This window comes from Mya arenaria, chromosome 12 (genome assembly GCF_026914265.1).
Source record: "Mya arenaria isolate MELC-2E11 chromosome 12, ASM2691426v1".
Classification (NCBI taxonomy): Eukaryota; Metazoa; Mollusca; class Bivalvia; order Myida; family Myidae; genus Mya; species Mya arenaria.
The window spans coordinates 51,633,929-51,646,580 of record NC_069133.1 but is presented as its reverse complement, the minus strand read 5'-3'; the positions used below and the strand labels follow the sequence as shown (position 1 = coordinate 51,646,580).

Here is a 12,652-nt window from a genome sequence, read left to right as displayed (position 1 = left end):
ACGAAATAATAGATAATTGATCGAGAGAGACAGATAGATCGAGGACGAGAAAAAAAAGAGTGGGCCCGGAGTTTCTAGCCACCAGGTGTAAACAAAGTTGTCTTATTGATAGCACGTTTTAAAGAACAGATTGAAGGTGATTCTCTGGTTAAATCTTGCATTCGGTTCCATGCTTATATCTTAAATAGTACAAATTCGATAATTGTTGCGAGTTACACAAATTGTTACAAAAGATGCGAAAGTTTTTAAGTCTACGTCCTTGAGTTGTTTTCGTAGATATGTTAGAGTTTTTTCAGACACGTTTCTATTTATAATGTAGAGACAACTACTGTGGTGCTCTGAAGATTCTTCTAGCAGCTTCGATCTGTACTTTCTCTAGAATCAAATTGAGTTATGTTGTCCCAGCGAACGTCAGCATATACTAGAATAGGCCTGACTAATGGTTCATACATCAATTCCACAGAATCGAACCATGCAGGACACCTGCAGAGATAAAAAGGTAGTCGGATTGTACATGAGATGTGACGCCACATTGTGCCCTATCAGAGAGATAAGAGTGGAGCCAGCTAAGAAGTCTACAGAAACTATAATTTCTTTAGGAGTTTCAAATTGATGCCATACCCAATCGCACGCTTAACCAATATCACAGAAGACTGGTCTTATATATTGGTTTACATGTGATTCAATTAAACTAAATCCAGATGTCATGTTATATAAAGTTAAAGACGTATTTGAGGATTACTATTATGCTAACTTTGGTGATGAAACATTAGTGAGAGAGTGGTCTGTATTTAGCTGCGTACTGTAGATTATTAGTTTTGATGATGGCTCAAATTACCACTTACAAGAGACACAGCGAAAAAATGAATACACTAGAAGCAGATCATTCATCAGAGATCTATTGCAGACAGGATCCAGGATCATTCACAAGGTCCGGACAAGAGGTTTGTTCGAAGAGAATGCGAAGAGCATCAGATAGATAATTGCGGAGTGAGATCGATGTTCGATAACAGAGTCACATTTGCATCATTGTTTGCTTTTAAACGTAAATCAGATATAATATTAACTAACAACAAATCTAATAACTGGAACTTACTATGTTTACAGTTAAATGCTTTAAATTAACATTCTGAAATATAATCTCTACTTATAGCAATAATTGGGATTTTTGTTCTTAAGAGGGTGATCGCTTCTGTGCTAGAAATGATAGTTATATCGAAATCTTAAAACGATCTTGACGCAGCTATCGACTTGCTCAAATATTTGACGATATGCTAAAATACAGCTTTAAAGCGAAACAAATAATTATCACGAGTTAACACATAGAAAAAAAACGAAAGCTATGTTCCAGGATTTTTATCAGTTGTTTATTGTTATTCATACAGTTATAAACAGAAATTTATTGAGCCATGGTAATAATTTATAAGGATTCCGACATCGATTTGCTTATTTGTCTAAAAATGCAAATTTGATTGAAAAATACGCACAATGTCACTCGCTCGAGACGCAATATTAATGGGCAATGGCAGGCAAATAAATAGCCATTCCCTGCCTGTCTTTTAGTAGGGTTGTTTAAATGTAATATTTTTTCTGGCAAATAAATACGTGTCAGTCGAATGTTAATAAATATCGTGCAAAACATGTTTACTACCAGATTCTGTTTGAAATCTAAATGAAGTTTAATGTGTTCTAAGAATTAAATACCAAATGGAAATATCACACCTTAATTGAAACCATTGAAATGGCGTTTAAATTATTAGATCCCTGAAATCGACCACATTTTGTATATCTTACACAGCCAATCAAAGCCAATCAAATGCATTTAAATAAAATATATACAGAATGACAGATTGCTGAGTGGCAAAAAATAAAAATAAATATTTCGGAATATGCGAGTATGACCTTTGGTAGTTCTTTGGTAGCTATGGGGGACGTGAGCAATACTGTTATATAGATCTATATGAGGAAGGGATCAATATATGACTGGGATGAGTAACCAAAATGAATGCCGGGGATAAAATAACTACATACATTTAAAAGTTGAACACTTACAGCTTTGTTGGCAAGTCTAGCTGAAGCGTTGTCGAAGGGCTTGGGGGATTGCGGTGGTGTATTGATACTTTTTACTTCACCTTATTTGGGCATGTATTACGAATCATTTAAAAGCCTTTTATCAACAAACCGTGCAGTTTTGTACACGCTCAGGATGTACAATTGCTCTTGTTGAGGATTGGATGGCTTTCCTCAAAGTAAATATTTAAACACGTGCATTCAGCTTCCGGTTTTGGTGAGATGAGCGATTTGCAACTCTTGTGAGTCCTATTGGCATGTAAACATCATTTTCTGAGGGTGTTTTGTGGTCTCGCTCCAAGATTAAGATTTGCTATAACCCTACCCATATCATTTGAAAACCCGATTTTGATGCGTCCCTTAAAGAGACTTCTTCACATTCTATTGGGCCAGATATCGAAATGTGCAAGGAAAATTACAGGCATACAACATAACCAAAATTTGAAAGATATTGTAACATGTATCTTAATATTTAACCATGAATAATAATATACATGATTGTGCTATTAAATCAGTTTGGACATAATTGTAACGATAACCTCAAATACCAATTGAAATATATTAAAATACAAATGTTGGCATTGACCTTTGGTGTGGAGCATAATCCTTTAAATAGGTTACCATGTTAAATAAAAGAAACTGTTTACATGTCATGTATGAACTATTAGTCCTCATAAGAGTTAAGCCCCGTCTAGATTAGAAAGACAACTATAATAGAAGTTAGTTTGGCTATTGTCTATTCATTTCTTTGGTTTAAAAAACTGAAAATCATATTTTCATGCAAATCTATCAAACGAAAACATGCAGTTATTCCTAGCTCAATTAAGCTAATATATTTCTTTTCTACAAAAACGCTTACATTATATTAACCCGTTGCGTTCATCTTATATTACGATCACATTTTCGAATTCTGAGTAGTTGTAATATTCATTTTGAAACAAGGAGTTTAAATGGTAGGCTAAGGCAAAGTTTATTGGATTTTGCAAGTAAGCCTGTTGAATGTGATTTGTGACACTGAAAAAATATTTTACTGTATTTCTTGATCTTCTGACATATCGTCGTACTGTCTTTGATAGAAAGACCATATAATGCATGTCTGCTTTTGGTTGATTACTATAAATGAAATTGCTGCAACGAACAATTTAAAGGTTTAGTTGAATGTATATTTCGTATTTAAGCTTCTGTCCAGAATGATAAACGCTTATGTATTGATTTTTTGTTGCTGGTTTCTATCCACGTTTATGATTTCGATATTATACGAAAAAATCCAGAAATGTAAAGCTAAAAACTACAGAATTTATACAAGGTAGTTGTAGTTAAATCGTGCTAAAAGAGATCGCAATTGGAACAAGTTTGGAGTGGATAAGTAATCGAATTATATACTCACAGGCCGGGTGTCACGTAAAACAAAAGACGAGTTTTGCTTCAATGCGCAGCTACAGTATTTGTGTTAATGAAATGAAATTGAAACTTTAGCATTTAATTAAACCTAAGCTTGTTAGCGAATAATTTTATACTGTTTTGCCTCATTTTCAATCGGAATGTAATAATTATTATGGTAGGATCTTTTGATTTCGGAGTCTGCGATGGAAAATAATTGAAGATATGGAGTTACATTTAAATTGATTTATATCTGAATTGCATACAAATGTGTTGCTAATTACATGATAGTGTTGGCTGTCGTTTAATCATGTTTGCCAAAAGCAGAAAATAAATACATTATAGTAAGTAAACAAAATTAATGCATGCTGTACCAGTAGATGCTGTGCAATTTGTGGTATATACATTTGTGATAATAAAGATTAATTATTAGGTTTTAAAATTTAGTCTTTTAAAGTATGAACTCTATGATTTCCAAACGGTCGTGAACAATCTTCATTGGGGCAAGGCAAGCTGTGATAAATGGATACACTGTCCGGCACATTGGACCGACCTGTCGGGGCGAAACCGGACCATTCGTTGACAGACTGGCGAGCGGCATCCACCTCAGCGGGACTCTTGGAACAGGTAAACAGGCGTTGGAACTTCCTGTTTTGGGAGATCTCGAAATAATGTGTCAACACCATTTTCGAGACGTTACCAAGAGAAAAAGCATTGTTCAAGCATACATTGGCAGTGTTCTACCGCCCCTTGACACCGTCTCTGAAACAACGATAAGATACTTTTCCTTTTGTTGTATAATAGTTTTGAGCAGGCCTGTTAGCCATGTTCCTGGTTAAAATATGCTTGTACCATGTACATCTTGTATCGCAAACGTATGCATTGTCTAAACAACCCTTTCTTCTCGACATAACGCATTCGGAATTTCTCGGCCGTTTTTATCGAAAACAACCTCGGATGTATGCCGGTTCATCAGTTGAAGTAGTTTTTAGACTATCTGCGCATGCGAGCAGGTAGTCTTAAGACCACAAACTCCAAAGAACTACTTCTATTCATGTCGTTTTAACCCATTTTTGTCTCAATGCGCTCTAATTTTAGCAGAATTACCTCGAAACCATAAAAATAGATTGGTTGTGTTGCAGTCCGAGTATGAGTTTTTGCTTGTTCGGCTATTTCCGCGCTGTTATTATGTATCCCAGCGTTTTATTTTTAGCGGAATATAACTATTTTTAGATCGTTATATTTATCAGATCAATGAGGGTCAAGATAATGGAGGCTCTGGTAGGAAGATAACATATTGGTATTCACTCTAAGTTTAGCCCATGATGTTTCAGAAATGATTACCGACCGCAAGTGTCCCATCGCCTGCAGGATTTGTTATTATAACTTGACGTGACCCTGAAGCACGCTTATTTGTAATGGTGCTTTTTTATTTGACTTTTATGAGATAAGAAACAAAAATAATTGTCTAAGTGTTAAAATAGTTGTATCTCAGGTTTCGCATTGCTAATGCTTCAAATACCTTGATGGCTTTCTATCTGTACATTTAAATTTATTTTCGAGTATACGATGGTTGTCTTTAAATGGTAACTCATAAATACTAAATGACAATGATTTTTTTAAACATAATGGCAGTGCCATCTTTTCCACACTTAAGGGACCGTAGTTATTAGCAATACGATACAGTTATATTTCATGTGAATACTATTCATAAATAAAGCAGATCTAGGTAGGAGCTTGTGTTCGCTTATAAGCGCAATATCAACATTATATTTATCTAACATATTTGCTAGAGCCTAGATACATTGTAATTTACCTTCTACACAATGACAATATACTATTCTTTCTATGATTTTAGGCGTTTATATTTCTAATGAAATGTTTTCATTTTTTGCATAAAAGCTTCGTTCCGTTGTATTCTTGGCATAGTTTTAGACATTAGGCTTTCAATTTATTTGAGCACACATGCCCTGATACGACAGTGAGTCATGCATACGTTTAGTGAAGCAAAGTAGTTCGGATTAAACCTGTTTAACATCCAAAGAGTACGAAGCATTCATAACAGCACTAGTACTATTTCTACACAGGTACTTACATAAAACATTAATAACATTAAATTTATCAATAAACTTGAAAAAGCACAATCATATTCTCATTCATAAAACAGACAAGTTCCGATAATCTAAAAATAGATTCAACTACATTAACTTACCGGTATTCTAAACATAGTTTCTACATACATTAACTGACCATATGTTTGTCCTCACTGCGGGAAACGACCATCTGATAAGCTTTGCATTTTAAAAGGTATTATTGCTAAAGTTGCTCGTTAAAATAGAATCATTTTCCTTAAAGAATTAAAAAAAAAAAGTTCATAAAACTTGTCTTACGTATGCTATCTAATCAAAGCACCGAATAACCTTTAGACGCGATTGAATTGCTGAAGTTGTTTGTAAAAATAAATTCCCTAAACAAAACGTGCATGCTAATAAAACGAAATGATATATATATATATATATATATATATATATATATATATATGATGTATTGTATTTTCCTATCGTATGATATCTAATCAAAGGAACGAAAAACCTTAAGAAACGATTGAAATGGGGCATGCATTGTAACACTAAATACATGGGAATGGGGGATTACGACGAATAAGGGGACATTTACAAAAACAAAATAACACAAGACGCCATAAAGATATAGATATGTTTGTTTCCTCGCCCAGTGTGGGCACGAGCGCTTTCGGCACATTTTTCACTTTTATTTATGCGCCCTTCACCCATTCCCATAGTTCAAATAAAATTTGCCTCGCGCTTTGATTAAATTTTTGAAACATATCATTAATTAAATGTAGTGTCTTAGCTGGTGTTCATTGATCTAAGTTTAAATTAATTGCCAGTGAAGTGTATTATTGCAAGGATAATTAAGATTCCGAGAGTTAAGTCATAAAGTTTAACTGCTAAATAAAATTACTACGTGATCTACTTGCAGCGGACTTTTTGAGTATGTTAACCGTCCAAATACATTCGAGGTTGTTTTCGATAAAAATGGCCGAGGAGCTCCGAATGGATATTTCGATGTACGGAATAAATGATCTGACCTCAGTGTGCAGACTTAACAGCAGTTGATTTATTTGTCTGCGACAATAAGACATAGTTCCTTAATAGTATTGATTGTCCTTAAATCTATACATTTGTTTGTAGTTATGTATGAGTGGAACCCTGGCGGACGTTTACTTCGTTTTCCCGAGCCGCGGGGAGCAGCAGGACTCACTTCCAGCGCACAAGTTCGTACTGAGCATGCGCAGTGCTGTATTCGAGGAGATGTTTTACGGGCTGGAAGCGGGGAAGCAGGAGTCTGAGGTTATCGTGCGTGACATCCGGGCAACCACCTTCCGGACCATCCTTAGGTAATTCTAGTAGTAAATAGCAAGTGAACAAGGAGTGGTCGCGCATGGCTTGATTCCCGGCCTTGGCGCATGTCAGTTTGGTTTGTGGTCACCAAGCTGGACAAGTGGGTTTCCTCCGGGTTCTCCGTTATTCGCCACAACACAAGACCACACTGTCACATAACTTCGTGTCGACGAAAGTGATTAATAAAATGTTGTTATACTTTTGTTCACGAACGTTCTAAACCAAATAAGTTTAAACTGATACGGCTTGATTAAACCACGCTATGTCGATTCTGTGTGAAACGTCAATTGGTTCGAGGATCCTTTTTGCTTTGGTATTATCTTTAAAATCTGTTAATTCTTTGGATGTTGATTTGTTTCAACAGCTTCGTCACATTAAACATAGAAACATAACAATCATTTTGCGTTTTCTTTTTTAGCTGAAAACAATCTACGCCCCCCCCCCCCCACACACACGTATACTACTTATAATATATATATATATATATTCATCTTGAATTGCTACTACTACTTATTTAATGGAGATCTATATATCATCAGGTCAAAACTTTAATTGAAAACAGTAATTAATGTAATTTATGGTCAATTTTTAGCTATCATATTTCTCTGCTTAAATTTTATAATTCGATATGGAACATCTGAATACCCAAGATATGAATCAGTAAGGTAATGCAAGCATGTATAGCACTTGTTTTCTTGAAAATTTCTTGATATTTTAACTAAGCCTGAAGTAATTGGTATTTGACTGCATTGTTTTTTTTTTCTTTTTTATACGCTTCACAACAGTATCCTTTGCTCCATGGAGGACATTGGTTCCGTGTTCTATTGTATGGAATTGTGACATCAAAGGAAAACTTTCAAATCTGTGCATCTGTGAACTGTTGAAATGAAACTCCTATCGCTGAAAAATGAAAGGTGTGATGGATTTTAGAGTTTTGCAATATTTATGTCATTGATTTGTTTTGTCTGCCATGTTTACATGCGTAAAGTGAGCATCTGTCTGAAAAGGTGCTGGTAATGACACGGAAAAAATACGGCTTTTATATGCGGCTCGTTAATCACGCCTACTGCGAACACACAGACGCCATTTTTGGCCAGAGAAATATTACCGTTATTAAATTATTGTGTCAGAGTCATAAATTTCATCACTTCGATTTTATATTAACTTCATTTTTGGGGATATTTCGATCTGTGAAATATTTTCTATCGACATCAAAAACTCTCAAGCAACTAGGTTTATTTAATTAACTGATCAATTGATTCAATATTGTATTTGATTACATTTTAATATATCATGCAAATCATCCTTTTCATTTGCATTATTTGAAAAAGAAAACAAGACTCAGTATTCATGTACGTGTTGAATTAACATCGATAGGTCGGGAAACGTTTGTTAACAAACTCGCACACACTAGAATACCGCTATTCTTCTATCCGAGTGTTAAATGTGCACTCTCACAGATTGACCGTTTTCACAACTTGTGTATTTCTTGTCTTGGAATTGGCCATTTGTTTGGCATAAAAGATCATTTTTAACTTAAATATAAAAAAACTTCGATCTGATCTTTTGTCAGCAGTCTTAGATCGCCGGTTCTTTGACATTTACGCAAAATTGGCACATTCTAAGACAAAAAGCAAAGTGTAGGTCTAAGAGAAGATGCATCTAAATTTGAGAATACAGTCTGTCAAATTGTCCGTCACAATGAATTTCTTTCCACTGTATCGTTAAGTGATTAAGTACGCACGTTGCCAAGGTTTAAAACAATACCATGAATTGAAAAAAAATTCAATACAATATATTCAATACACAATACTTCGCATGAAAACTTACTGAGTCTGAACGCGCACAATATAGGTTAATGTTTTTAATAATTTAAATTAAGTATAATGTTTTACTTACCTTATTTTAAATTATCAAAACAAAACAAACGGAAACGATGTGTGTACCAAAATAATATAAGCGATATATTGTCGCTTCTTTAACTGGATACTTTGTGGCCACGTGGCCATTAATAATATATTTCTTTACAAAGGCTTAGATTTTGTTAATCTGTACGAAAATCGTTTGGGTTTTTATCATTTGCTCAAATGAGGTAATATCATGTAAGGCTAACAATAAACAGGTGGTGAAAAGTAAAATTACTTTTTTTGTAGCAGCACAGTGACCGTAATATGCTGTTACAGCAAAACAAATAGTGTTGTGGCGCGTGCCTCTGCTAATGGGATCGTCAGACAGCTCACATGAAATCATTTAAAAGCGCTCTGACAACCAAAACTACATAAAGCAGATTACAAAACGCAAAATGTATATTAAGTTATGATATAATATTTCATTTATTTATTACTTGGTTTGGTTTAGTCATTTAGAAGCTTACGCATGCGTGTTGGCGTATAAAGGCATTGAATACTGAATACTAAGAAAGTGACCATCTTCGGTCTTCCAAACAATTAAGCGCAAAGAGCAATGAACTACTCGTATGTTCAAACATTGTTGTGGAGAAGACGATATAATGGTGTTGTACAGAACTTATGTATCACCCATTTGTTACTTGTATAGTATTGCATATTATTGTTGTATAAATTTAAACTGTTTAAAGAAAAGGGCAATAAAAATAATTAGAGCAAAACGTAAAACCAGACGATACTTTATCCGACAGAAGGCATTTTAAATTCACTATTTACTATTCCTCCCTGCTATTCAGATACATATACACCGACAATGTGGAGTTTGACGGGAATACTGTGATGCACGTGCTGTACGCGGCCCGGAAGTACGCACTTGAGCCTCTCGTGGCGGAGTGCGAGCACTTCCTACAGACGGCCATCGACGTGAACAACGTCTGTTCCTTGTTCAATCAGGCCAGCTTCTATCAGATGGACTTACTACAGGTATACACTAGTATAAAATCATTTTAAATTGTTTAATATAAAACAAGCCAAAAAAATAAATGAGTCATGCTCGCTCGTTTCATGTAAAACAAGTCCGGGAGACCTTACTGAGATACTGTGCGAACATTTTACCTTGAGGGTCAACTGTGGCTCAAGCCCACGTCGACTGAGAGGTGGACGTATACATAAGCAAACCACCTCACTGAGGGCCATCTTTTTATATTTTTCGAATTTTCTTTTAAGGAATATTTATACTATATTAATTCTCTCTATTTCGTAACTAAGAATGATTTTGTCATGTTTGATTACTATGCACATCGGGTTTCGGTTAGTAAGGCTCCGGAATATGTACATTCAAAACATATATACCTAAAGATGACTATCAGTGTATTTATTTTATTATGCATACCAGTTTATACCAAGTAATTGCAATACTACATTTAAGACACTATCAATATTCAAGATTTAAGTAATTCTGGTATGCAGGCCTCCGTCCCATATACAAATTAATTTCAGTATATTTGTGTATTGCCACAGTGCAAGTGTCTCGATTTCATCTGCATGAACGCGAACGACGTCTTCCTGACGGACGATTTCCTGCAGCTAACGCCCCTGTCGCTCAACGAGATTCTCAAGGCGGGTGCGCTCGGGGTCGAAGAGGAGCTTGACGTCTTTAAAGCGGCCGTCCGATGGGCGAAACACCACTGTGAGAAGAAAGGTTTCGAACCCACCCCGACCAATCAGCGCGCTTGGCTCGCGGAGGCGCTTTATAGAATCCGACTGCCGATAATTCCGGTGGCAGAATTTACGTCATTTGTGGTTGAGAGTGAGTTGTTGACGTCAGAGGAACAAGTGCAATTGTACAAACACATGACTTCACATAGGAATCCCGATACTGACGAAGAAATGGCGGAGAAGATTGGAAAGTTTGACGCAAAGCATCGACCCGGTAGTGTATTTGAATTAAAACTGCCATTGTCTTCCACAGACAATATCAAGAAATGTTTAACCGCCGCTTGTCAGATCTTAATCGTAGCAGACAAACCCCTACGTCTCCGAAAAGTCAGTCTCTTCTATAGTCCCACACAATACGAACAGAATATATCAGTGGCTGTGACAAACATGAAGGACCGATCACTCCAGCGGCCCCGCCTGGAGCCAGTTCCGGAACGCGGCCCAATCACTCTGGCAGAGAGTGTCTACCTGGAGCCGAACACGCAGTACAACGTCGCCGTGACGTGCATGGTGTACCGCGGTGACGTCAAGGCGCTAGAATACACGGACACGCTGCGGGGAGTCCTAGTTAACATCAGTAGCGTGTTCAACTCCATATCGTCACTGCATCTATCCAGGGTCCATTCCTAGCAAATATGTGTGTAGCGAGTACTCGAAGGATACTTTTATTGTGTTAAAATTTTGTAATATTCGTTTGTTATACATGTAGTACATGCAATCAAATAGTTGCATGAATACCCTTCTCGACACATTATTATGGATGAATCTCTTTATTAATAACATAGCATATACAATAACGGTAAAACGTTTTGATTCGAATATTTCGACGTCAAATATCCTTTGCCCCAGGTAACATTATGAAATTGCGAAAAGATGAATGCACTTATAGAAGTTAGAATATAAGTTATGTAACGTGTTCATGTTATAGAAGTTACACATGTTTGTTTAAGAATGGTAATATATTTTTTCAATATATGAATGTGCATTTGTTATCACTTTGTGGTAGGGCAATTCATGCGCGTAACTACCTATACGCGAGTACGCGGTTGGATCCACATGATTCTGACAAAAATAAATCAACGAAAAAATCAGCCAATGTTGCAGTATGCGTACTTGACTACATGATCCTAAAACTGTCAATTTTACGGTACTAAATAAAGCACCTCAGAACGCCCAGCATGCACCAGATTGCACCAGGGTTTTCAAAAATTTCGGATGAGGCATGCCCCAGAACCCCCCTAGCACAATTATAAATCCACATGAATAGAGGGCTAGCTACGCCCCTGGGCATGTCCAATTTCATTAAATCAAGAAAAATACAATGTAATGCAGACAACGTGTGATGCATATTCATTTTCTTTCATATACGTAAAGTGGTTAAAAATGACCTTGACCTTTAGACTTAAAGTTACTTCTGGGGTCATCCTTGATCAAGACAGACATAGTAACATATATTTATCAACCACATGGAACTTGTTTCAGAAAGGTTTTAAGCATTATCCTGTAGCATAACAGTAATCTTGACATTTCAGCAGTCATTCATGTAATACCATCATGTTCAAGCATCATTATAATAATATGATTTTATAGATATTGTGGAGAAATGTTTTCTTGAATACATTTTCTTAAAGGCAAATGTTCTACGGTATGAAGGTATCCAAATTTAAAACAATTCGTACAAAAACTTACATGAAAGTAAAAAAGTAAAACACTATAAAATAATAATAATAAAAAAACACAAGAGCTGTCACAGAGACATCGCGTTAGACTTTTCCGCCGCTTCAAGTTTAAAGAAGGCAAAGTGTTGGTGAAACATGCATGAATCACTGTGAACTTAGATTAGAAGTGCAAATCCTTAACCAGAATGTTTTAGGCAATAATTTAAGGGCCATAATTTGTATTACATTAAAAGACAGTGTTATCTCACTTCAATAATAAAGTAGGTTGGGTAGTTGGGTAGACATGTGCGAAGTTTCAATGCAATACATGATGTCTTTGGTGTGATATTAACCAGAACTTTTAAGTCGAATAATAAAAGGCGTTTCTTTGCATTGTAAAATCAGACAGTGTTATCTTCAACTTCATTAATTAAGTAGGTTGGGTAGTTGGGAACTCATAAGAGTCAATGCAAAACACATAATGTCTTTGGTGTGATAA

The 12,652-nt window shown here is 35.7% G+C and overlaps 1 protein-coding gene across 1 annotated transcript; it reads left to right on the top strand.

The window, feature by feature from the left end:
• The first annotated feature begins 3,601 nt into the window (after positions 1 to 3,601).
• Positions 3,602 to 11,409, top strand: LOC128210184 (BTB/POZ domain-containing protein 6-B-like). Its single transcript, XM_052914362.1, has 4 exons — positions 3,602 to 4,077; positions 6,663 to 6,868; positions 9,574 to 9,760; positions 10,298 to 11,409. The coding sequence occupies exons 1-4, from the start codon at positions 3,973 to 3,975 to the stop codon at positions 11,123 to 11,125; spliced, it is 1,326 nt and encodes a 441-aa protein (XP_052770322.1). The 5' UTR covers positions 3,602 to 3,972; the 3' UTR covers positions 11,126 to 11,409.
• The last annotated feature ends 1,243 nt before the right edge of the window (positions 11,410 to 12,652 follow it).

Bases quoted from the DNA above. Each gene is read 5' to 3' on its own strand.
- LOC128210184 (XM_052914362.1), top strand. From the start codon at position 3,973: ATGGATACACTGTCCGGCACATTGGACCGACCTGTCGGGGCGAAACCG. The intron at 6,869-9,573 runs GTAATTCTAGTA...CCTGCTATTCAG, and splicing joins ACCTTCCGGACCATCCTTAG to ATACATATACACCGACAATG. The intron at 9,761-10,297 runs GTATACACTAGT...GTATTGCCACAG, and splicing joins ATCAGATGGACTTACTACAG to TGCAAGTGTCTCGATTTCAT.